This window comes from Schistocerca cancellata, chromosome 1, assembly GCF_023864275.1.
Source record: "Schistocerca cancellata isolate TAMUIC-IGC-003103 chromosome 1, iqSchCanc2.1, whole genome shotgun sequence".
In the NCBI taxonomy this organism is placed as follows: Eukaryota; Metazoa; Arthropoda; class Insecta; order Orthoptera; family Acrididae; genus Schistocerca; species Schistocerca cancellata.
The window spans coordinates 1,136,848,935-1,136,876,216 of record NC_064626.1 but is presented as its reverse complement, the minus strand read 5'-3'; the positions used below and the strand labels follow the sequence as shown (position 1 = coordinate 1,136,876,216).

The following is a 27,282-nucleotide window of genomic DNA, read 5'->3' as shown; positions in this document are numbered from 1 at the left end:
TTTCTGCACACATGTTTATAGGACTTTTTCCTCCATTTCCAGTGAGGAATCCGTCTTGCATTTTGTCGGTTTTCACCCCGTTCACCCTGTGTAAGCGGAGCAGGGAAGAGTGGGGGATCACTTTAGGGCAGAAATAAATTTAAAAAAATAATAAGTCACAGCTGCAAAATACTAACACGAATTATTTACAAACGAATGGAAAAACTGGTAGAAACCGACCTCGGGGAAGATCAGCTTAGATTCCGTAGAAATGTTGGAACACGTGAGGCAATACTGACTTTACGACTTATCTTAGAAGAAAGATTAAGGAAAGGTAAACCTACGTTTCTAGCATTTATAGCCTTAGAGAAAGCTTTTGACAATATTGACTGGAATACTCTCTTTCAAATTCTAAAGGTGGCAGGGATAAAATACAGGGAGCGAAATGCTATTTACAATTTGTACAGAAAAGAGATGGCAGTTATGAGTCGAGGGACATGAAAGGGAAGCAGTAGTTGGGAAGGGAGTGAGACAGGGTAGTAGCCTATCCCCGATGTTATTCAATCTGTATATTGAGCAAGCAGTAAAGGAAACAAGAGAAAAATTTGGAGTAGGTTTTAAAATCCAGGGAGGAGAAATAAAAACTTTGAGGTTCGCCGATGACATTGTAATTCTGTCAGAAACAGCAAAGGACTTGGAAGAGCAGTTGTACAGAATGGACAGTGTCTTGAAAGGAGGATATAAGATGAACATCAACAAAAGCAACACAAGGATAATGGAATGTAGTCGAATTAAGTCGGGTGATGCTGAGGGAATTAGATCAGGAAATGAGACACTTAAAGTAGTAAAGGAGTTTTGCTATTTGGGGAGAAAAATAACTGATGATGGTCGAAGTAGAGAGGATATAAAATGTAGACTGGCAATGGCAAAGAAAGCGTTTCTGAAGAAGAGGAATTTGTTAACATCGAGTATAGATTTAAGTGTCAGGAAGTCGTTTCTGAAAGTATTTGTATGGAGTGTAGCCATGTATGGAAGTGAAACATGGACAATAAGTAGTTTGGACAAGAAGAGAATAGAAGCTTTCGAAATGTGGTGCTACAGAAGAATGTTGAAGATTAGGTGGGTAGATCACGTAACTAATGAGGAGGTATTTAACAGTATTGGGGAGAAGAGAAGTTTGTGGCACAACTTGACTAGAAGAAGGGATCGGTTGGTAGGACATGTCCTGAGGCATCAAGGGATCACAAATTTAGCATTGGAGGGCAGCGTGGAGGGTAAAAATCGTAGAGGGAGACCAAGAGATGAATACACTAAGCAGATTCAGAAGGATGTAGGTTGCAGCAGGTATGGGAGATGAAGGAGCTTGCACAGGATAGATTAGCATGGAGAGGTGCATCAAACCAGTGTCAGGACTGAAGACCACAACAACAACAAGGGCAGAAAATTGAGAAAACCACTCAAATATGCAGTTCCTAGAAGGAGCAAATTCTTGTGACCCGGCGTCTGCGAGTGAGAATGTCGGAAATGGCGGAGCTGGTCGACTGTTCGCGTATGTTGTCGTGAGAGTCTATGGAAATTACGACGGTGAAACCAGGAGTAGACGACAAGACCTCGTCACAGAACTTCGATGTCGGGAAGAAGCCCTCTCTGTAAAGTAAGATGTGGCGATCCGTGGTAGGTCTGACGACAGGGAAGATTGCCGCTACAGGGTCCATTGTTTCGGAGCACACAGGTCAGAGCATGTTAGTGAACATAAATCTCGGTAGCCGACGAGCTGTACGAGTTCCTAAGTTGACGCAATGACATCGTCTGTTACTATAACACTGGGTATAAGATCATGAAGATTGGCCGTAAATTACTGGAAACATGACGCCTGGTCGACTAAATCACATTTCTTGTCACACCAATCGTGTCCGGACAGGCTGTCGCCTAAGCGAACGGCTGCTCGAAACACGCACCGCGCCACGAAAACAGAATGGTGGTGGTACCATTAGGCCGGCGGTTCCCAACCCTGAGTGGCACTGAAACGTGAGCTCTGACCGAGAGTCGAAGACAAGGATAGAATTATCGGAACTTCAGGAGCTGCATTCGTCAGTCAGCATCAGCGAGTACAGAATGAAATAAGAGTTGAAATGCCCTGTCGCTATTCTATATAGTGTTTTTCCAAGTTTTGAAAACTACGGATATTGTGTGCGGCCATGCGTCTGGAAGCGTACATCCCTACAGGCTGCGCTATGGAGCTGGTCCACAGTCTTGGCTGTGGCTGGCTGCTCATGGCGTGACCACATGGCATGAAACAGCCCGATCGTAATTTGTCGGTTTGTTGTTTCTTGGACACAATTGTTCACAAGAACGATCGACATGTATTTGCTCATGTAATATCCAGACGCAACACGAAGGAAGGAAGGAGGATTGGTATTTGACGCCCGGTCCATACCTAAGGTTATCAGAGACAGGGCTCTGCTCGGATTTCTTACTGCTAGATGTAAAGGAAGAGACCATGACCATCGCGTCATTTGCTTGAATTGATTTGGGTGGCCCCACAAAACCGATATCTGATTGGCAAAGAACGAGAATAGAACCCGGGTCTCTGAGATGCGAGTTGAGGGCATTAACCACTGTTGTTGTTGTTGTCTTCAGTCCTGAGACTGGTTTGATACAGCTCTCCATGCTACTCTATCCTGTGCAAGCTTCTTCATCTCCCAGTACCTACTGCAGCCTACATCCTTCTGAATCTGCTTAGTGTATTCATCTCTTGGTCTCCGTCTACGATTTTTACCCTCCACGCTGCCCTCCAATACTAAATTGGAGATCCCTTGATGCCTCAGAACATGTCCTACCAACCGGTCCCTTCTTCTTGTCAAGTTGTGCCACAAACTCCTCTTCTCCCCAATTCTGTTCAATACCTCCTCATTAGTTATGTGATCTACCCATCTAATCTTCAGCATTCTTCTCTAGCGCCAAATTTCGAAACCTTCTATTCTCTTCTTGTCCAAATTATTTATCGTCCATCTTTCACTTCCATATATGGCTACACTCTATACAAATACATTCAGAAATGACTTCCTGACACTTAAATCTACACTCAATGTTAACAAATTTCTCTTCTTCAGAAACGCTTTCCTTGTCATTGCCAGTCTATATTTTATATCCTCTCTACTTCGACCATCATCAGTTATTTTGCACCCAAATAGCAAAACTCCCTTACTACTTTAAGTGTCTCATTTCCTAATTTAATTCCCTCGGCATCACCTGACTTAATTCTACTACATTCCATTATCCTCGTTTTGCTTTTGTTGATGTTCATCTTATATCCTCCTTTCAAGCCACTTTCCATTCCGTTCAACTGCTCTTCCAAGTCCTTTGCTGTCTCTGACAGTATTACAATGTCGTCGGCGAACCTCGAAGTTTTTATTTCTTCTCCATGGATTTTAATACCTACACCGAACTTTTCTTTTGTTTTCTTTACTGCTTGCTCAATATACAGATTGAATAACATCGGGGAGAGGCTACAACCGTGTCTCACTCCCTTCCCAACCACTGCTTCCCTTTCATGTCCCTCGCCTCTTATAACTGCCATCTGGTTTCTGTACAAATTATAAATAACCTTTCGCTCCCTGTATTTTACCCCTGCCATCTTCAGAATTTGGAAGAGAGTATTCCAGTAAACATTGTCAAATGCTTTCTCTAAGTCTACAAATTCTAGAAACGTAGGTTCGCCATCCTTTATCTTTCTTCTAAGATAAGTCGTAGGGTCAATATTGCCTCGCGTGTTCCAACATTTCTATGGAATCCAAACTGATCTTCCCCGAGATCGGCTTCTACCAGTTTTACCATTCGTCTGTAAAGAATTAGCGTTACTATTTTGCAGCTGTGACTTATTAAACTGATAGTTCGGTAATTTTCACATCTGTCAACACCTGTTTTCTTTGGGATTGAAATTATTATATTCTTCTTGAAGTCTGAGGGAATTTCGCCTGTCTCATACATCTTACTCACCAGATGTTAGAGTTTTGTCAGGACTGGCTCTCCCAAGGCTATCAGTAGTTCTAATGGAATGTTGTCTACTCCCGGAGCCTTGTTTCGACTTAGGTCTTTCAGTGCTCTGTTAAACTCTTCACGCAGTATCATATCTCCATTTCATCTTCATCTACATCCTCTTCCACTTCCATAATATTCTCCTCAAGAACATCGCCCCTGCATAGACCCTCTATATACTCCTTCCACCTTTCTGCTCTCCATTCTTTGCTTAGAACTGGGTTTCCATCTGCGCTCTTGATATTCATTCAAGTGGTTCTCTTTTCTCCAAAGGTCTCTTTAATGTTCCCTTAGGCAGTATCTATCTTACCCCTAGTGAGATAAGCCTCTACATCCTTACATTTGTCCTCTAGCCATCCCTGCTTAGCCATTTTGCACTTCCTGTCGATCTCACTTTTGAGCCGTTTGTATTCCTTTTTGCCTGCTTCACTTACTGCATTTTTGTTCTTCCTCCTTTCATCAATTAAATTCCTTATCTCTTCTGTTACCCAAGGATTTCTACTAGCCCTCGTCTTTTTACCTACTTGATCGTCTTCTGCCTTCACTACTTCATCCTTCAGAGCTACCCATTCTTCTTCTACTGTATTTCTTTCCCCCATTCCTGTCAATTGTTCCCTTATGCTCTCCCTGAAACTCTGCACAACCTCTGGTTCTTTCAGTTTATCCAGGTCCCACATTTTTGCAGTTTCTTCAGTTTTAATCTACAGTTCATAACCAATAGATTGTGGTCAGAGTTCACATCTGCCCCTGGAAATGTCTTACAATTTAAAATCTGGTTCCTAAATCTCTGTCTTACCATTATATAATCTATCTGAAACCTTCTAGTATCTCCAGGGATCTTCTATGTATACAACCACTACACCACCATAAAAACTGATTGACTCAGTTGGCATATTTGGCGGATATTTTCGGTGCGCTCAACGCTTTTAACTTAACTGTACAGTGTAAGAATGTTCATAAGTCTTTTTTTATGTAAGACAGAGTAAAAGCAATGACAATTAACATTCGACTTTGGGTTCAAATATTGAAACAGGATTCCTTCGACGTATTTCCTGGCTTATATGATTTCTGGAAACCAAGGAAGTCGAAGTCGGTAGAATAACAGCTACATCCATAAAAGATCATCTCAAATCTTTGACCTCCATCCTCAGCAATTTAAAACTACTTATTTTCCTAAATTCTATGCAAATACTGTAATAGGCCTAATTGTAAACAGTAATGTTCTTCAAACATTAATGTTATTCAAAACAGTTTTCAAACATTATGGTTTTTAAAATTAATATTTATATTATATGGTGATTATGCATTTTATTTTCCATTCTCATTAATGAGAAATCTACTAACTATACTTACCAGTGCAATATCTAAGCCTTTTCATAATTGTTTTAGGAACTAATTCCCTGAAGTTAAGGGCGAAATCCAATGGCTCAGAAATTCCTTTAAAGAAGACTGCTTAAAAAAGTTGAAAATGTTATCAAGTGAAGAAGATTTGCTAACTGAACTATCACGTGACCAGACTATAAAATTGGTTTTCGAAACAACACCACTGGTCTCGTTCTGTTCAGCAAGAATATGCAGAAATTGCCAAAATTGCAGTAAGAGTTTCGACAACCTATGTCAAAAAAGAATACCAAAATCTCATTGAGTTCTTTTTAAGACTGACCACTCAATTTTGTGTTTTCAAATACTTGTGTCAGCTAAGCGAATACAATAAAAACCTTTCCTTTACAAAAATTTAAAATATTTTTCAATCCTTCTTCTACTGTACAGTTTACTAATTAGGGCTACTGATTTGGTCTTCCTTGGCATCTGTTGTAGTAATTGAAGGAAAGTTGACAGCTGTTCACGTAGAACATTATTGCGAACTACGGGCATCCCTTCTTGCTTGATCTTTTCAGTGACGGCAGTGGCATGTTCCAGCAGGATAATTGTTCGTGTCACACGGCCAGAATCGTGCATTTGTTTGAGCAGAGTGGCACTGAACTCACGTTGATGTCTTGGGCAGTAAATTTGCCTGGGACGATACAGGACACCAGCCACGCACCCATAAATCACGTGCCAGTAATTTCCAGGAACTGCGTGACCTATGCGTAAACACCTCATGCCACATACCTTTGCGATCCTACCAGGGATTTGTTGGATCCATTCCATGTAGAACTGCTGTTGCACTGCGTTCCAAAAGTGGGCCAACAGGCCTTTAAGCAGGCAGTCACACAGTTTTGGCTCCTCTGTGTAGACCTACACACATATGGGAACGGCGGGTATTGTGGGCCATTTAATGAAAAATGTACATTACAAAATATATTTGAGCTTAACTTAGTTACGAGCGAAAAAATCATATTTTCAACTTCTTTCCTCTAAGTAATAAAAATATATTTAGGATTATATGAAGGGAACAATACACAAAATGTAATTAGAATTAACCTTGCATTTTGGGCATTTTAAAAATTGGTGGGTAGTATGGGCCACACCAATATGATTATGATTATAAGTTAAAAAATTGCTTTCAATAAAAGTTTTGTTGTTTAATACTATGCACAGTGTATTACATATTATAGCTCATTTACCCTAAGAATTATTTAGCCTACAGAGATCACAAAATTAAAAAAGTAAGTCCTCAACGTCCACACAGAGCTCATGTGCCCAGCCTTCACACTTGTTGCACTGAATCCAGTTTTCCTAATAGCTTTCTCCACACACAATATACGAGGGTGAGTCAAATGAAAACCGTAAATATTTTTTAAATATTATTTATTGGTACAAAGCTGTATCACTTTTCAGCATAATCTCCCCCACGCTCAATGCAAGTCCTCCAGCGCTTACAAAGTGCATAAATTCCTTTAGAAAAAAATTCTTTTGGTAGTCTACGCACCGCATGGCGTACCTCTTCATCAGAACGGAACTTCTTTCCTGCCATTGTGTCTCTGACTGGTCCAAACATACGGAAATCACTTGGGGCAAGGTATGGTGAGTATGGTGCATGAGGAAGACACTCAAAATGCAGGTCTGTGATTGTTGCAACTGTTGTACGGCCAGTGTGGGGCCTTGCATTGTCATGTTGCAAAAGGACATCTGCTGACAGCAAACCACGTCGCCTTGATTTGACTGTAGGCCGCAGATGATTTTTTAGGAGATCTGTGTGTGATGCACTGGTGACGCTTGTCCCTCTAGGTATGTAAGGCTCCAAAATGACGCCTTTTTCGTCCCAAAAGAGAGTCAGCATAACCTTCCCTGCTGATGGTTCTGTTCGAAACTTCTTTAGTTTTGGTGATGAGGAATGGCGTCATTCCTTGCTCGCTCTCTTCCTTTCCGGTTGGTGGAAGTGAACCCAGGTTTCGTCCCCAGTAACGATTCTTGCAAGGAAGCCATCACCTTCTCGTTCAAAGCGACGAAGAGGTTCTTCATGAGCATCAACACGCTACCGTGACACCCATCTTGCAAACACTTTGTGCAACTGGAGCACATAATGCACAATGTGGTGTGCTGACCCATGACTAATATGTAAACAAGCTGCAATGTCATTCAGTGTCACTCGGTGGTTTTCCTTCACTATGGCTTCAACTGCTGCAATGTTCTGTGGAGTCACAACTCGTTGTGCCTGACCTGCACGAGGAGCATCTTCCACCAAAGTCACACCATTTACGAACTTCCTACTCCATTCGCAGACTTGCTGCTGTGACAGACATGCATAACCGTACTGAACCTTCATTCGTCGATGAATTTCAATAGGTTTCTCACCTTCACTACGCAAAAACCGAATAACAGAACACTGTTCTTCCCTGGTGCAAGTCGCAAGTGCGGCGGCCATCTTTATACTGATACTAGTGATGGGGAGCTCGTGAATGAGTCGTTCAAATGAACGCTTCACTCCAGTGAAGTGTGAACTAACCACTCAATTTCAATGAACTGGCACTTCAAACTCTTCACAGATAGCACACTCCACACTTTTGTCTAGTTCACTCACTCTCTTCCACTCTCCCTTTTCCACTACATCGGCGCTACGTCACTCGTTCTCCCTTCACTTCAGTCCTCCCTCTACTGCCTGTCGACGAATCGCGCGGTGAAATACACTTAGAGCAACAGTTGCACTTTGCTTTCCCATCACCTAAACCGGCGAAGAAACCCCAAATTTCACTGCTTTTAGGCGATCGTGAGTTGTTAGCCATTGTATAAGCGTGAACAGAAACAAAAACTGCTTTCCGAATAAAATAATGAGGGATTTTACCTGAAATCGTACCAATGACTACAGGTGACAGTATGTTTTGAATTTAGAGGGTTATTATTCTCAACAAAAATAAAATATACAGGAAAACTTCTGAATAATTACGTAACGTAGGTATATAGACTTTGTGACAGTGGTAAACATACTCATTCCATTTTGGATTAAATTTTAAAAGGAACATAAAATTGGACTGCATTTCGTTGGTAGCCCTAGTTTTCAGTCCATGAATAAAACAAATAAGGTTTCACTTGGCAGATGAAGACTTTTTTTGGCGCTTCACGAGAAAATGTCGAGCAAGATTAAACATAATACCTTCTTTATATGTGACATGCTTCTCTGTTTATCTTTCCTTTGTCCCTTTCGATCATGCTCTATTTAAGTTAACTCACGTCAGACGCTGTAAGACGCAAAACGTTGCGTGCACGTTACTGCATAGTTCGGCCATCTGTTGGTAAAATTATGAAGTATTACGAAGCTTTATTGTACGATCGAGGCTAAACGAGCGTAGCCGCGGCTGAGCGGCGAACTGGGCAACTTCGCCAGGCTTCCGTACTTCATGAATGAACTACTTCATTTGAACGCTTCACGGCAAAGAGTGAAATGAATGAAGTAGTTAACGAGAATGAACGAGTTCGACCCATCTCTAACTGATACTGCGACGGTATGTGTGCATCTGCATTGTGCTGCCACCTGAAGGCCATTCTGCACGCTGTTTGTAGCACGCTTACCAGCTTACAGGATAACGGCGCGAAATTTCTATTTGTTATTACAAATTTATTGTTTTCATTTCACTCACCCTCGTATTTTACATCTACAACGTCTTGAGAAGTGGTTGGTGTAGGACTGTCATTACGAAAAATGTTGATTTGTTTATTTTTCTTTTTCTTATTGATCATCGTTTGTTCTTGTTTTGAAAATTTCGTTTGTCTTTTTTTCTGTCGTGCTTTTTCCTGTTGCTCTTCTGAATCTTTCTTATCTGCCAGCATATTTTTTGTTGGAGTTGATATCAATAGAAGTGGTGGTCTCTCCAGAAGTGATTGTAGATTCTGCCTGGGAAGCAAGCTGAGGGGGGGAGGGGGCTATCAGAGCTGCTGGTGAAGTCGATGTGTGTGTCCTATATATAGTAACAACAACCCCATCAGACTTCATGTCGGGAGAGGTTCCTGTACAATGTTGGTAGTATAACTGCCCATAAAGTCCAAATCAGTAAATATGTCTGGGTTTGTCGGGTAAATGCCAGTGCATCTAAATACATTTTCAGCAATATATAGTCGACACACTTGCTTGTAGGCATCATCTACAAATTTTGTAACATCAAATTCATTAATTATTGACCTGGAATTATCCCTCATCCGCAAACTGCAAGCAGTGTTGTAGCAGTTTTTGAAAGGTTTCATGAACGTCCTATCCAGAGGCTGCAACTTATGAGAAGTGTGTGGGGGAAAACTTAACATATGGACATGGTTTTCCCGAGCATAGATGATGACATCTAAGTCCTAGTAACTGGTATACCCATCTACAATCATCAAGACTGGATCTCCTACTGAGGGGTTTGTGAAGGAAACAAAGTGTTAAAGCCACTTTAAAAAGCCTCAGCTGTCATCCAACCACTGTACGTTGCAAAACTAATGCTTTTGGTTGGAGCACCAATCATGAGGCGGTCATTCATTCGTTTCCTTCGGAAAATAAAAAGCGGAGAAATAAATTGCCCAGTTGCACTCATGCAAAATAGAAGTGTAACATTACGTCCCCTCTCTCCAGAAGTAATTTTCCACACTTTACTTTTTCCGTTCACTGTAATGACCTTGTCATTTTCATGCACACACGATACGCCAGTCTCGTCCTCATTAAAAATTCGGGATGGACGAAAGGAATGCTTTTTAAAGAGAATTTCAAACCGGCTGAAGAGCATTTCGACCTGTGGCTTATTAAACCCTACACACCACATCAGACTAGTTGATTGTGGTTTTCTGTAGGTCAAATTTGGGTGCTTCTTCAAAAAACTGGCATAAAAATTCTTTCCAGTCATTTTTGTCCTTTTGTTGAATCTGACTCAAATTTAATTTTTCTGCCAGGTCATAGGCCAGTTTCAAAAACTCTGCTTTGGACAGGGCATTAGTCTCGAATCTAAATCCATCAAATGAGCTACTAATAGCTTTTCACAACTTTCATCAAAGGTTGCATTAAAAGACCCCATTTGTGGTTTCATATCAGTTGGCTCATTATTTACTGTAGCTTTTAACTTTCTTTTCAGAGAGCTTCTAGGCACATGGTATCGGTCAGACGCGGCTCTTTCGAAAAGTTTGTTCGCCAGTACACTTGCAACAGAATTTTTCAATTCATTCTCTGACCATTCTCCCCGATCTTTACCTTCTGGTTTTCTTAAATGTTGGCATAGTATCCTAAAAAAAAAGAAAAAAGAAAAAAAAGGCAATTATTTCCTTGGCTCATAACACCCGAATGTCCCATGGACTATACTACCCGACTCACACTGATATGAAAACATGGTAGGAAACGAAACATTGTTAGAGCAAACGAAATGCAATTGTCACTGTCTTATGTTAATAGAGTAAACTAAATAACAGCTCCCATTTCACAAGTATATTCTGTCCACCTCGATAGCTGAGTGGTCGGCGCGGCAGAACACCGTGCAAGGGGACCTGGGTTCGATTCCCGGCTGGGTTAGGGATTTAGTCTGCTCAGAGACTGGGTGTTGTGTTGTGGTCATCGCGGCAGAGTACCATGAAAGGGGACCTGGATTCGATTCCCTGCTGGATTAGGGATTTTCTTTGCTCAGAGACTGGGTGTTGTGTTGTCTTCATCCTCATATCATCTCCATCGACACGCAAGTCGTTGAAGTGGTTCAACTACAAAGACTTGCACCAGGCGACAGGTTTACCCGACGGGAGGCCCTAGCCACACGAAATTTCATTTTTTTCGTATTTTCTTACATGTAATGATTCAGAGTGATGTTAAAAATCATTCGGCGCAACAACTTGTAGAAGCACAAACAATTCATAGACGATACGACACTGGGAATCAAACACACTCTCTGCACATGGCGAAATGGCACTGGCGGCAAAGATAACACTGTGTACCGTGGTGCTACGTAGTAGTGATTAGCTGAAATACCAACTGACCCATACTACCCATCGTTCCCCTACTGCATAAGCCATTATGGGTGTATTACAGAGACAGAGTACCTCAATCACTTTGTATATTGCTGTTCTGATCGTCAGTTTAAAGGAAGAATGCCTCTATACTCGCTGGGACTTCACATTAACAAAATTATTCTGAGAAGTGTTAGAGGAAGTTTCCAGATTCCGAACCTAGGGAGCCGTAATGAAACGTATCTGATTCACCTTAGTTTTGCTTATTACTCTCTGTAATGTTCGTCTCTACTTCAAATAAAGTTCGAAAACGAATGTAAGTGACCAGCAGAATAAGTTTGAAAATAATCCTCCTGATAGTCCATTACAGTAAGAGCAAAGAAAAATGCGAAGAAGAGAAGCACAAATTGACAATAAAGCCAATAAATTACTTGATTATGTTATGTGTTTATGTCAACTGAGGAGAATAATTAAATGGAGAACAGAAAAAATAGAAATAGTTGTATAGGTATTTACTACCTGGTAACCAGTTCCAGTTTATGTCGCTAGGTTGCAGCAGATTCGCGACGCTGCAGTCGCTTTGCACAGGAAATCCAAAACATCGAAGATGGCGGCCAGCAGGAAATTCACAAAAATTGACGGGAAATTAATTGTCCTGCGTATAGAATGCCGGAGTGCTTAAAACAATTAACGGGAAATTTTTAAAAAATCGAAAATGGTTGATGATGAATTTTTTTAAAAAAAAGGTCAAGGATGGCGTTGATGAGAAATTTAAAAATCTCAACCCTGCTTTATGCCCCAACTCCCTCCCTCCTCTTCTATTAACCAATCACAGCAAGGCATTAAAAGAAGGTATTCAACCAGGATAAAATAAATTTTAAGAAAATGAAATAGCCCGGTTGTGTTTTACACCACTCTCCTCCCTACCTCTCCTTATCTCCACCCAATCATAGCACAGTATAAAAAATGAAACAACCGACGAAAAAAATCCAGCGTGGCGGAAAAAGTCCAAGATGGTAATCTGATTCGGAAGAAGGTCTTTTGGCCGAAATAACTTGTTTGACAGTCTTTTTGTTGTGCCTATATGCGACTCTAGATCTTTGCTACGTGGCAAGTAGCAGTCTAACCTTTTCATAACATCGTCGTATATGAAACACAATGAATAACAATATCATAAATTATTCATGAGTTAATCTGTTTTGGCAACATACAAGAGCAGATTATGAATGTTTTAATAAATTGTGGTCATAATGGCGAAGTGCAGAGACTGTGAAATAATGGTTCACATGGCTCTGAGCATTATGGGTCTTAACATCTATGGTCATCAGTCCCCTAGAACTCAGAACTACTTAAACCTAACTCACCCAAGGACAGCACACAACACCCAGTCATCACGAGTCAGAGAAAATACCTGACCCCGCCGGGAATCGAACCCAGGAACCCGGGCGTGGGAAGCGAGAACGCTACCGCACGACCACGAGCTGCGGACTGTGAAATAATAAACTATTACCAGTCACATTGATATTTATTTTATGTTTAACTTAACATAGCGTTACAAATGTTCTGCTAGTCCTCAGGAGTGTAACCGTAAAACATATAAGACTTTAAAAGATAAACTAACGTAACTCATCTAAATTAACACATAAATGCTAATGCTACAATTTTGTGCACTATTCTGTGGGGGAGGCGGTGTAGTGGCGGCTAGGACTCGATATCTGCTGCTGTTATTTTGTTATGGAGCTCAGCAAGATGTCTCTTGTTGCCTATTGAGTTGGACCATACAGCCTGTGTAGGTTGCATGAATATAGCTTACAAAAGTACTTACAACCAATACAACAAAAATTATATCGGCCGGACTGGCAGAAATTTCAGCACTCGATCTGAACAGACAGACTGATACCGACTGGAAAAACGTAGAAATGAACATTAACGACGGATATTAAAGATCCAGGTCACCCTTTCAAAATCGAAGACAAAGCCATAAAAAATTCAAGAGCAGATATTGTGGAAAAAGTGGTAATAAACAAAAAAATTATGTTCATAATAAGATAACTGAGCTTAAAAACTCGAAACAATTTAGTAATTTTAAACAATTCTAATGAAACAGATTCTAGACGCACCAGTGAGAAAGAAATGATTACGTTACTGTTATATCACGATTAACGAAGTGAATGAAGGGATAGTCGATAACCAGCAATACGCAGCAAGATCACCATATTGTTATATGTGTTTAATGATTATACCCATACAAAAATATGCTGTACAATGGACTTTATCGAATCCAGTGTCACTGCTACAAGGTGATGTTATACAACAGTGCCGCCAGTGTACCAAAAGGAAATACAGTGCAAAAAAAGTTATTGAGCGCCTAAGCTGTGACAGATTGACTGAGATATGACGATAATCCCAAAAGTAAGGTCTATTTTTTATACGTACGGAACTCTGTTTGTGTGGCAGTTGATCACGCTGTTATGAAGAGTGCTTCACGCGCTGTGTGTAAATACGCGCACGCCGCGCTGAGGCGCTCAGTCTTGGCTTGGCAGCCGTTAAGAATGGAGCTCCCGTTGGATGTTACCGCCAAGTGCGAATTGCTCGCAGTTATTCGGTTTTTGAACGCAAAGGGGCACTGCACCGGTTGAAACCCATCGCCAAGTGACGGAAGTGTATGGTGAGTCGTGCACGGATGTCAAAAATGTTCGTAAGTGGTGTAGAGAGTTTGCAGGTGGTCGGACCGAAATTCTCGACGAACAAAAGAGCAGGAGACTGTCAATTTCTGAGGAGACAGTGTTGAAGGTTGAGCAAAGCATGCGTGACGATCGGCGGATCACCCTGGACGATCTGTGCACGTTGGTGCCTGAGGTTTTCCGAAGCACCGCTCACAGAATTTTAACGGAAACACTGAACTACCGGAAGGTGCGCGCAAGATGGGTGCCACGCATACTGACTGAGGACCACATGCGGCAACGAGTTGATGCTTCCAGCACCGCCTTGCAGCCGAACAGGACAACTTTCTGTACTCAATTGTCACGGGTGACGAAACCTGGGCATACCACCTTACACCTGAGACCGAGCAACAATCACGCCAGTGGTGGCATCCTTCTTCGCAGAATGTCGGCGAGCTGGTATGACATGGGCATACAAAAATTGCCACAGAGTCTACAAAAATGCATCGACAGAAATTGTGATTATGCCGAAAAATAGTTAACCGTTGTAGAAATAAACACGTCTATGTACACTCCTGGAAATTGAAATAAGAACACCGTGAATTCATTGTCCCAGGAAAGGGAAACTTTATTGACACATTCCTGGGGTCAGATACATCACATGATCACACTGACAGAACCACAGGCACATAGACACAGGCAACAGAGCATGCACAATGTCGGCACTAGTACAGTGTATATCCACCTTTCGCAGCAATGCAGGCTGCTATTCTCCCATGGAGACGATCGTAGAGATGCTGGATGTAGTCCTGTGGAACGGCTTGCCATGCCATTTCCACCTGGCGCCTCAGTTGGACCAGCGTTCGTGCTGGACGTGCAGACCGCGTGAGACGACGCTTCATCAAGTCCCAAACATGCTCAATGGGGGACAGATCCGGAGATCTTGCTGGCCAGGGTAGTTGACTTACACCTTCTAGAGCACGTTGAGTGGCACGGGATACATGCGGACGTGCATTGTCCTGTTGGAACAGCAAGTTCCCTTGCCGGTCTAGGAATGGTAGAACGATGGGTTCGATGACGGTTTGGATGTACCGTGCACTATTCAGTGTCCCCTCGACGATCACCAGTGGTGTACGGCCAGTGTAGGAGATCGCTCCCCACACCATGATGCCGGGTGTTGGCCCTGTGTGCCTCGGTCGTATGCAGTCCCGATTGTGGCGCTCACCTGCACGGCGCCAAACACGCATACGACCATCATTGGCACCAAGGCAGAAGCGACTCTCATCGCTGAAGACGACACGTCTCCATTCGTCCCTCCATTCACGCCTGTCGCGACACCACTGGAGGCGGGCTGCACGATGTTGGGGCGTGAGCGGAAGACGGCCTAACGGTGTGCGGGACCGTAGCCTAGCTTCATGGAGACGGTTGCGAATGGTCCTCGCCGATACCCCAGGAGCAACAGTGTCCCTAATTTGCTGGGAAGTGGCGGTGCGGTCCCCTACGGCACTGCGTAGGATCCTACGCTCTTGGCGTGCATCCGTGCGTCGCTGCGGTCCGGTCCCAGGTCGACGGGCACGTGCACCTTCCGCCGACCACTGGCGACAACATCGATGTACTGTGGAGACCTCACGCCCCACGTGTTGAGCAATTCGGCGGTACGTCCACCCGGCCTCCCGCATGCCCACCCACTGTACGCCCTCGCTCAAAGTCCGTCAACTGCACATACGGTTCACGTCCACGCTGTCGCGGCATGCTACCAGTGTTAAAGACTGCGATGGAGCTCCGTATGCCACGGCAAACTGGCTGACACTGACGGCGGCGGTGCACAAATGCTGCGCAGCTAGCGCCATTCGACGGCCAACACCGCGGTTCCTGGTGTGTCCACTGTGCCGTGCGTGTGATCATTGCTTGTACAGCCCTCTCGCAGTGTCCGGCGCAAGTATGGTGGGTCTGACACACCGGTGTCAATGTGTTCTTTTTTCCATTTCCAGGAGTGTATATACAAAAAATAGGAGACCTTACTTTTGAGATTTAAGATTGAATAACAAGCACGAAAAACAACAATGTACTTCTTATTCAGTCTTAAATAAGGAATTATTCTACCAAGAAATAACAGAACAATATGTAAATGAGATTAAGTGACATTTTAAAAGTGTACCACACCAATAAGCAGCTGACGCTGAACTATCTGCATGCATCCCCCGCAGGGTGTGTTGTTCAACTCAACAAGCAATGGAAGACATCTTGCTGAACTCCACGAAAATGTAATAACACCAGCAGATGTCACTGGATGTCGACTTCTACCTCCCCCTCCCCCCCCACCTCCCCCCTCTCCCCACGCGCCGTTCTCCATTCACCTTATCTCACAATAGCCACATCAGCAACATAGTGTACAAAATTTTAGCTTTATTATTTCTGTGTAAATTTAGGTTATTTAAGGTAGTACGTTAATAACCTGTGTATCTGTTTGCCGAAGATGAATAGAACTTGCTCGAAATGTTCAGTTAAACATAAAATAAATGTAAATGTGATTAGCAGCAGTTCATCACACAAATAATTATAAGTGTTTTGGGCAACGTTCCTGGTGAATTAATGGTGCCGTATTATTACACAACAAGAAGAAGTTTTTAAAAATTGAAATTACGAGGTCGTGTTGTTGTTGTGGTCTTCAGTCCTGAGACTGGTTTCATGCAGCTCTCCATGCTACTCTATCCTGTGCAAGCTTCTTCTTCTCCCAGTACTTACTGCAACCTACATCCTTCTGAAACTTCTTAGTGTATTCATCTATTGGTCTCCCTCTACGATTTTTACCCTCCACGCTGCCCTCCAATGTTAAATTTGTGATCCCTTGATGCCTCAGAACATGCCCTGCCAACCAGTCCCTTCTTCTTTTCAAGTTGTGCCACAAACTCCTCTCCTCGTTAGTTATGTGATCTACCCATCTAATATTCAGCATTCTTCTCTAGCACCACATTTCTAAAGCTTCTATTCTCTTCTTGACCAAACTATTTATCGTCCACGTTCCACTTCCATACATAGCTACACTCCATACAAATACTTTCAGAAACGACTTCCTGACACTTAAATCTAACTCGATGTTAACAAATTCCTCTTCTTCAGAAACGCTTTCGTTGCCATTGCCAGTCTACATTTTATATCCTCTCTACTTCGACCATCATCAGTTATTTTGCTCCCCAAATAGCAAAATTCCTTTACTACTTTAAGTGTCTCATTTCCTAATCTAATTCCCTCAGCATCACCCGACTTAATTCGACTACATTCCATTGTCCTCGTTTTGCTTTTGTTTATGTTCATCTTATAGCCTCCTTTCAAGACACTGTCCATTCCGTTCAACTGCTCTTCCAAGTCCTTTGCTGTCTCTAACAGAATTATAATGTCATCGGTGAACCTCAACGTTTTTATTTCTTCTCCATGGAGAATTTTTCTTTTGTTTCCTTTACTGCTTGCTCAATATACAGATTGAATAACATCGGGGAGAGGCCACAGCCCTGTCTCACTCCCTTCTCCACCACTGCTTCCCTTTCATGCACCTCGACTCTTATAACTGCTATCTGGTTTCTGTACAAATTGTAAGTAGCATTTCGCTCCCTGTATTTTATCCCTGCCACCTTTAGAATTTGAAAGAGAGTACACCAGTCAACATTGTCAAAAGCTTTCTCTAAATCTACAAGTGCTAGAAACGTAGGTTTGCCTTTCCTTAATCTTTCTTCTAAGATAAGGCGTAAGGTCAGTATTGCCTCGCGTGTTCCAACATTTCTACGGAATCCAAACTTATGTTCCCCGAGGTCGGCTTCTACCAGTTTTCCATTCGTCTGTAAAGAATTCGCGTTATTATTTTGCAGCTGTAACTTATTAAACTGATAGTTCGGTAATTTTCACATCTGTCAACACCTGCTGTCTTTGGGATTGGAATTATTATATTCTTCTTGACGTCTGAGGGTATTTCGCCTGTCTCATACATCTTTCTCACCAGGTGGTAGAGTTTTGTCAGGACTGGCTCTCCCAAGGCTGTCAGTAGTTTTAATGGAATGTTGTCTAATCCGGGGGCCCTGTTTCGACTCAGGTCTTTCAGTGCTCTATCAAATTAAATGTAGTAAGTTAATAACCGGTGTATCTGTTTGTGAAGATGAATAGAACTTGCTCGAAATGTTCAGTTTAACATAAAATAAATGTAAATGTGATTAGCAGCAGTTCATTACACAAATAATTATAAGTCTTTTGGGCAACGTTCCTGGTGAATTAATGGTGCCATATTATGATACAACAAGAAGAAATTTTTAAAAATTGGAATTACGAGGTCGTACTGAAATGTAATTCTTCCGTTTCTTTCATCCTGTTCTCAATGTCGGCTGAGGTATTATTTGCCATGTACATTCCTCGTCGGCAACCGAGGAGACTCATGAGAATGGGGTTGATGAACTCACTAGAGAAAATCATCAGCTAACACGGACACAGCATTCAGGTAGCTTAAGTGTTCCGTATCACGAGAGCTTGTACAGGTCGTCATTGTTGAACTGCGGTACGGTGGGCGCTTCGAATGCTTGCCCGTAACGTGAAACAGCGGAGATTGGACATCTGCCGACAATTTCTGCTGCATGTTGAGCATGAGGGTAATGGATTCTTTAACAACACTGCGACAGGTCATGAATGCTGGGATCACCATTTTACTCCGAAAACCAGAGAGCATGAGTGAATGGAGTTCCGCCAAAAAGGATCACCGTCGCCATTAAGATTCAAAACCATACCATCAAGTCATATTCACAGTTTTGGGGATGTTCGAGCTGTGGTGCATCTTCACTGTCATCGATCATCCTTCATTCAACCCGACTTGGCCCCATCCGATTTTCATCTGTTTCCAAAACTTAACGAACAACTTCGAGGACTTCACTTAGATGGTGATAGTGCAAGCAGAGGCGAGGTTGTGGCTCCGTCAACGAAGTCAAGCATTCTGCACTGACGGTATCACCAAACTGGTCCCTCACTGGGAGAAATGCGTTCGTTGGTTAGTTGGTTGGTTGGTTGATTTGGGAGAGGGGACCAAACAGCGATATCATCTGTCCCATCGGATTATTGAAGGATGGGGAAGGAAGTCGGCCGTGCCCTTTCAAACGAACCATCCCGGCTTTTGCCTGAAGCAATTTAGGGAAATCGTGGAAAACCTAAATCAGGGTGGAAGGACGCGGGTTTGAACCGTCGTCCTCCCAAATGCGAGTCCACTGTGCTACCCACTGCGCCACCTCGCTCGGTAAATGTGTTCGTCATCGGGGTACTATGCTGAGAAACAAATATGTAGATATGAAGAATAAAGATGAAGAACGTTAAAAAAATGTTTTGTTTATAAAGCTTTAAGAGTTTTCACATAAAGAGGCACAGGAATTACTTTTCATCTCGTGTTCATAGTTTCCCTACACAACAGTTGCTAATTCATAGAAAAAGTTCTATTTTCATGATATTTGTGTGTGTGTGTTTAGAACCATTAATATGACTTCATAATCTGGGTACCTACCCAGGGACGAAGACTCCTGCAGGCATGGCGTCCACAACGTCGGAAGGCCCATCGCCTATCGATTTGCGAGCAGTCTCCACTTGGTCGGAAGATTCATCGTGATCCCGACTTTTCTTACGCTGGCCTTGTTTCTTGTCTGCAGAGGGTTTTGATTTGAACCTGGTGAAAAACAGTGGAATGAATCCTACAGAATTATATCTACTACAACAATACAGCTCTACAAAACACCGTAAAGTAAATGGGAAAAAGATACTTATTGTTGTTCTGTTAGATAAGGCTCTCTCGTGTTTTTGATAAGGCTCTCTCCTGTTTGGATGATTGATAGAAAGTTGGCTAAATGACTGTTAAATGTCTCTGCTTTTGCCATTATTGCTGCTGGCACCGACAGTTTCTGCCAGATATGTGTCTGCAGATCAAAAATGGTTAAAATGGCTCTAAGCACTATGGGAGTTAACATCTGAGGTCATCAGCCCCTTAGACTTAGAACTACTTAAACCTAACTAACCTAAGAACATCACATACATCCATACCCGAGGCAGGATTCGAACCTGCGACCGTGGCAGCAGCGCGGTTCTAGACTGAAGGGCCTAGAACAACTCGGCCACAGCGGCCGTTGAGGAGTAAAAAGTTGTAGTTTCGGCTTATTGGTTTGTGATTAGAATACTGTTACAGAATTTGAAATTGCAATAATTCTAATTCTAGACTTAGAACTACTTAAACCTAACTAACCTAAGGACATCACACACATCCATGCCCGAGGCAGGATTCGAACCTGCGACCGTAGCAGCAGCGCAATGTCTGTAGGAATCTGATGCATATTCGAGGATTCGTGATATGGGAGAAACAAGGGTGCATCAGGGGTGCGGTGGGAGAGGGATAGTGGCAAAAGAGCCGAATTCAGCTAAAGCATAGCAGCGTTAGCAGCACTCCGTCTTCAGACCAAAAGTGGCACATCGGGACCATCCGACCGCCGTGTCCTCCTCAGCTGAGGATGCAGCTGGGGGGAGGGGGGGGGGGCGTCTTGTCAGCACACCGCTCTCCCAGTCGTTATGATGGTTTTCTGTGACCGGAGCCGCTACTATTTCGTCGAGTAGATCCTCAGTTGGCATCACGAGGCTGAGTGCACCCCGAATAATGGGAACAGCATATGGCAGCCCAGATGGTCACCCATCCAAGTGCCGCCCACGCTCGACAGCGCTTTACTTCGGTGATCTGACGGGAACCGGTGTATCCACTGCGGCAAGGCCGTCGCCAGCTAAGGCATAGGGCACCAACAAAAGATCTCGATCTAGTTGGAGTTTAGGAGGCGAGCTCGCATGACGTAACGTTGGTGTCTAATAGCACAGTCGACGCAGAACTTCCATAGATGTCGATGTAAGTCGGGGCATTAAACAGCGAGGGCGAAGTGCGATGCACCGCAGGCACTTGTCGCCGTCAACAGTGGCAAAACTGGGCGAACAGCAGAGCGCGACTCAAAGGAGCGAGCAAAGTGACGTCGTCGTGTGTTGACCATTCAGTGCTCGCGGCCGGGCCAGCAACGGCGGCCGACTCGCCTGCCGGGGGGTTTGCCGTGCGGACTGCCCCTTTAGCCGCTCAACACACGGAGGAAACGGCGTATGAGATACCCGACCACCAGACGTATCCTGGTTAGGATTCATCCAGCGAAGGCAGCATAGGGGTAGAACAACATACCTGCGACTCCAAGAGGAGTACTGTATAAAATCGCTAAGGGGATCTAAGGCTTCCAATCTGTTCCTTGTTGGACAGCCTGACGTGGCAGTTGAAGGTAGCAAAACGAAAGCCGGAATTTTAAGTTCTGCTTTCAAGAAATCGTTCACGCAGGAGAATCGTACATACATCCTGTCATTTGACTATCGGACAGTATGGAGTAGAGAAACGACTGAAAGATTTGAAAGCAAATAAGGGACCAGTTTCAGATGGAATCCCAGTTCTGGTTTAGAAAGAGTCCTCTACGCCATTGGCCCTTCATCTAACTGGGATTTATCGTAAATCTCTCGCCCAGCGAACACGTCCCAAGTGACTGTTATAAAGAGCAGTTGACTCCTATAATAAGAAGGGTAGGAGAACGGACCCACAAAATAACAGATCAATATCCCTAACTTCGGTTCTGCAGTATCCTTGAACACATTCTCAGTTCGAACATAATAAATTTTCTTGAGCCTGAGAAGCTTATGTCCGCGAATCACCATGGTTTTAGAAATCATTGCTCGTGCTACATCTACATCTACATCTACATCTACATCCATACTCCGCAAGCCACCTGATGGTGTGTGGCGGAGGGTACCTTGAGTACCTCTATCGGTTCTCCCTTCTATTCCAGTCTCGTATTGTTCGTGGAAAGAAGGATTGTCGGTATGCCTCTGTGTGGGCTCTAATCTCTCTGATTTTATCCTCACGGTCTCTTCGCGAGATATACGTAGGAGGGAGCAATATACTGCTTGACTCTTCGGTGAAGGTATGTTCTCGAAACTTCAACAAAAGCCCGTACCGAGCTACTGAGCGTCTCTCCTGCAGAGTCTTCCACTGGAGTTTATCTATCATCTCTGTAACGCTTCAGCGATTACTAAATGATCCTGTAACGAAGCGCGCTGCTCCCCGTTGGATCTTCTCGATCTCTTCTATCCACCCTATCTGGTACTGATCCCACACTGCTGAGCGGTATTCAAGCAGTGGGCGAACAAGCGTACTGTATCCTACTTCCTTTGTTTTCGGATTGCATTTCCTTAGGATTCTTGCAATGAATCTCAGTCTGGCATCTGCTTTACCGACGATCAACTTTATATGATCCTTCCATTTTAAATCACTCCTAATGCGTACTCCCAGATAATTTATGGAATTAACTGCTTCCAGTTGCTGACCTGCTATATTGTAGCTAAATGATAAGGGATCTTTCTTTCTATGTATTCGCAGCACGTTACACTTGTCTACATTGAGATTCAATTGCCATTCCCTGCACCATGCGGCAATTCGCTGCAGATCCTCCTGCATTTCAGTACAATTTTTCGTTGTTATAACCTCTCGATATACCACAGCATCATCCGCAAAAAGCCTCAGTAACTTCCGATGTCATCCACAAGGTCATTTATGTATATGCTCTTTTCTCACATGATATACTGAGAACTATGGATAAAGGGCAACAGGCAGATTACATATTTCTAGATTTCCGAAAAGCATTTGACACGACGAACCAATGCAGGCTGTTAACGAAGGTACGAGCATATGGAATACGTTCACAGATACGTGAGCTGCTTGAAGACTTCTTCAGTAATATAATACATTGTGTTCTCCTCGGCGGAAAGTGTTCATCAGAGACAAGGGTAACGTCAGGAATGCCCCAGTGAAGTGTGATAGGTCAGCTGTTGTTCTCCATATACACAGATGATTCAGCGGATAGGGTCGGCAGCAATCTGCGGTTGCTTGCTGATGATGATGTGGTGTACGGTAAGGTGTCGCAGTTGAGTGACTGTAGAAAGATACAATTTCTAGTTGGTGTGATGAGCGGCAGCTAGCCCTGAATGTGAAAAATGTAAGTTAATGCAGATGAATAGGAAATACAAACCGTAATGTCAGGATACAGCATTAGTAGTCTACTGCTTGACACAACCACGTCGTTGAAATGCATGGGTGTAACGTTGCAAAGCGATATGAAACGGAACAAGCATGTCATAACTGTGGTAGGGAAGGCGAACGTTCGACTTCGGTTTTTTGGGAAAATTTTACAAAGTGTGGTTCATCTGCAAAGAAGACCGCATACAGGACGCAGGTGCGACCTATTCTTGAATACTGCTCAAACGTTTGGGATCTGCACCAACTCGGATTGAAGGTGGACATCGAAGCAATTCAGAGGTGGGCTGCTAGATTTGTTACCGGTAAGTTCGAAGAACACGCAAATATTACGGAGAAGCTTCGGGAACTCAAATTGGGTTCTCTGGAGAGGAACACTATTAGGAAAATTTAGGGAACCGCATTTGAAGCCGAATGCTGAACGATCTACTGCCATCAACATACATTGCGCGTAAGGACCATGAAAATAAGGTACGGGAAATTCTAATACGCAGGCATATAGACAGTCGACTTTCCCTCGCTCGGTCTGAGAGTGGAACAGAAAAGGCTTGTTATGTTGCAGGGTACCCTCTGCCATGCACCGTACGCTGGCTGACGGAGTACCTGTGTAGATGCAGATGTAGAAACGTTCGAAGTAGGTGAACTGATGTAGCATTGATGAAACCGGCAGGGATGAAGCAAAATAGAATGACAAAAGCGAGGCTAGCACCTGAAGCACTACACTACACACAAATAATTCTTTGAACACCCTATGGGGCTAAGAAGCAACTGAAGAAGACGCCAGTTCTGAACAACAGCAGCAGTAACAACAACGGCACATGGTACCGCCTGTAGTGACGCAATACTGACACAACTCCAAGAATCTGAACTTATAGTCAGACAAGTGGGCCGGATATTACACCGCCAAGCAAGCTGGCGGCGGTAAGTCGAAGCTTATGATTATCAACACCGACGATTATGCCAAAGTTACCGTTATGGTGGACGCTGAACAGATTCCGTCTACGTGTTCCCCACAGTGAAACCCAAGTGGGTTAAAGTTGTCCTCACAGGCATCCACATGACTAGAAGTCACGCCGACGTGAAAGAAAAACCACTTCGTCTTCAGGCCACAAGTGGCCCATCGAGACCATCCGGTGAGGATGCGGATAGGAGGGGCGTGTGGTCAGTACACCGCTCTCCCGGTCGTTATGATGGTTTTCTTTGACTGGAGCCGCTACTATTCGGTCGAGTAGCTCCTCAATTGGCATCACGAGGCTGAGTGCACCCCGAAAAGTGGCAACAGCGCACGGCGGCTGGATGGTCACCCATCCAAGCGCTGGCCACGGCCGACAGTGCTTAACTTCGGTTATCGCGCGGGAACTGGTGTATCCACTGCGGCAAGGCCGTTGCCCGACTTGAAAGAATCGAGTCGTTATCCGGATGGGCATGGAGCAGCACAGGCATCGGGGACACGCTACAACCCTGTCTCACTCCCTTCCCAACTGCTGCTTCCCTTTCATGCCCCTCGACTCTTATAACTGCCATCTGGTTTCTGTACAAATTGTAAACAGCCTTTCACTCCCTGTATTTTATCCCTGCCACCTTTAGAATTTGAAAGAGAGTATTCCAGTCAACATTCTCAAAAGCTTTCTCTAAGTCTACAAATGCTAGAAATGTGGGTTTGCCTTTCCTTAATCTATTTTCTAAGATAAGTCGTAGTGTCAGTATTGCCTCACGTGTTCCAACATTTCTGCGGAACCCAAACTGATCTTCGCCGAGGTCTGCTTCTACCAGTTTTTCCATTCGCCTGTAAATAATTGGCGTTAGTATTTTGCAGCTGTGACTTATTAAACTGATAGTTCGGTGATTTTCACATCTGTCAACACCTGCTTTCTTTGGGATTGAAATTATTATATTCTTCTTGAAGTCTGAGGGAATTTCGCCTGTCTCATACATCTTGCTCACCAGATGGTAGAGTTTTGTCAGGACTGGCTCTCCCAAGGCCGTCAGTAGTTCTAATGGAATGTTGTCTACTCCCGGGGCCTTGTTTCAACTCAGGTCTTTCAGTGCTCTGTCAAACTCTTCATGCAGTATCATATCTCCCATTTCATCTTCATCTACATCCTCTTCCATTTCCATAATATTGTCCTCAAGTACATCGCCCTTGTATAGACCCTCTATATACTCCTTCCACCTTTCTGCTTTCCCTTAGAGACAAGTGAATCGTGAGCAGTGTCCAAGGGAAGTATGATAGGTTTGCTCTTCTTCTCTGTGTACACAAATGGTATGGTGTCTAGGGTGAGCACCAATCTGCGACTATTTGTTGATGGCACTGTAGTATACGGGAAAATGTGGTCGTTGAGTGACTGTGAAAGATTACAGCACATGAATAATTTCTGTTTGGTGTGATGAATGGCAGCTTGCTCTAAATATAGAAAAATGCGGATGAGTACGTGAAACAGTTTCCCAACATAGTATTTTTAGGAATAATACAGTTCCTGATATACATCAATGACTTTCCAAGTAATGTCAGTCAGGCGGAAATGTTTCTCTGTGCTGATGACAGTAATATTATTGTCACTGAGAAAACAAGATAACTCGTTACTAAGAAAGGGAATGAAACCCTCAGGGAAGTTTACAATTGATCGATATGCAATAAATGGACATTGAACGTACAGAAAACAAATACAATGGATCTGAGTTCCAAGAAGGAAAATCACACTGTTACATTAAATGCAGATGGTACCTCTAACAAATACAAAATTTCTAGGAATGGATATTGATTCTCAGTTGAAGTAGTATGCAAAGAGAAGATAATCAGCGTGTCCTTAGATTCCTGTTGTCTGTGCGTAACAGCTAGTCTCTTAGTTTCGTACTATTCATATGAACACTCTTTTCTTAGCTGTGGTATTCTTTTCTGTGGAACAAATGCACAAAGGACTATTCAAAGTAGTGGGGATTTAACAGCACCGTGTGAATACATTTACCAGTCAGTTGTAGCCATCAAAAACAACATTGATAATTACTGCAGAAACAACTCTGTCCATGTCTATTGGAACAAGACCTAGACTGAACTTATATTTACCAAGAAAGAATAAACATGACACTCAAAATAGAATTGCTCAATAAATTAGCAAAGGAGATTAGAGATATTGCTACAACAAATTTATTTCAAATTCACTTAAAAAGTACCTGTCGAGCGATACATTTTATACAGTGAAGGGTAGCTTAGACAACAGAGAGTAGTGGTTTGGTAATAAAAGAAAACAAATAAATAACAATAACGATAATAAAACATGTAACATTTCACATAACAATTTTTTTCCTTTTCTGAAGAAACTTAGTTTCAGAGCTGTGCTGTCGTAATGTAACACCTTATCTTCTCTCTGATCTCAACATCCAATTCGTAGTAGAGGGATGCTGACTCAGTTTTTCAGGCTAGCAAAAGTTGCGTTGCACAAAATGGACCTGATTTCAGCTGACAGAGTGTGTGGTGTTATGAAACAATGTGTCTATAGTGTGTATGTGTTGCGTGCAGTGACTGGGAGATAGAGATGAATGAGAAGTGTAGCAGTATCCTCTTTCATAATTAAATAGCTTGTTTGTAAAACAGTATTGTACACTACGGACAAACCAAATGAAGTAATACTGGCTTGAACAGAGCGGCCTTATATTCGGGAGGGTGGCGGCTTAATCTAATCATTCTGATTTAGGTTTTCCATGGTTCCCCTAAATTACTACAGGCAAACGATGTTTCTAACTAGAAGGCCACGGCCGACTACCTATCCTATCTTTGTCATACTAGAGTAAGAGAAGTAAGTCTGTAAATATCTGAATTACTTTATTTTTGTTGTTCTTAAATTGTAATATCAAGACATGTCCAAATCTTTGTAAAAGAGATCTACGAATGCATAAAACTCCTACACAAGTTTCATTTTGGCCTACAGAACAATTTTCTTTTCAAACTAACCAGCGCTCGACACTCGTGAGCGACGCAGACAGTATGAAAGCAACGTTTTTTATGTCTCCCTTTTACAAAGGCATCACAGCGCTGAAACACATTATTTGCTACTTCTCCGACGTGAAGCGTTTCTTTCTTTGGGCATGAAACCATGAACTTCCGCATAACAGAGCAATCTGTTTCATGTTCAAAGCAGATAAATCCTAAGATATATATAT

At 43.0% G+C, this 27,282-nt stretch overlaps 1 protein-coding gene and 1 pseudogene across 1 annotated transcript in view; both read right to left on the bottom strand.

The window, feature by feature from the left end:
- Window positions 1-27,282, bottom strand: part of LOC126163144 (caspase-1-like) — a 147,388-nt gene that overhangs the window by 96,343 nt on the left and 23,763 nt on the right. The window contains exon 3 of the mRNA XM_049920073.1: window positions 19,540-19,698. Coding sequence (XP_049776030.1) covers window positions 19,540-19,698 — 159 coding nt within the window. The remainder of the gene's footprint in view (window positions 1-19,539; window positions 19,699-27,282) is intronic.
- LOC126101071 (5S ribosomal RNA) lies at window positions 20,675-20,792 on the bottom strand (annotated as a pseudogene).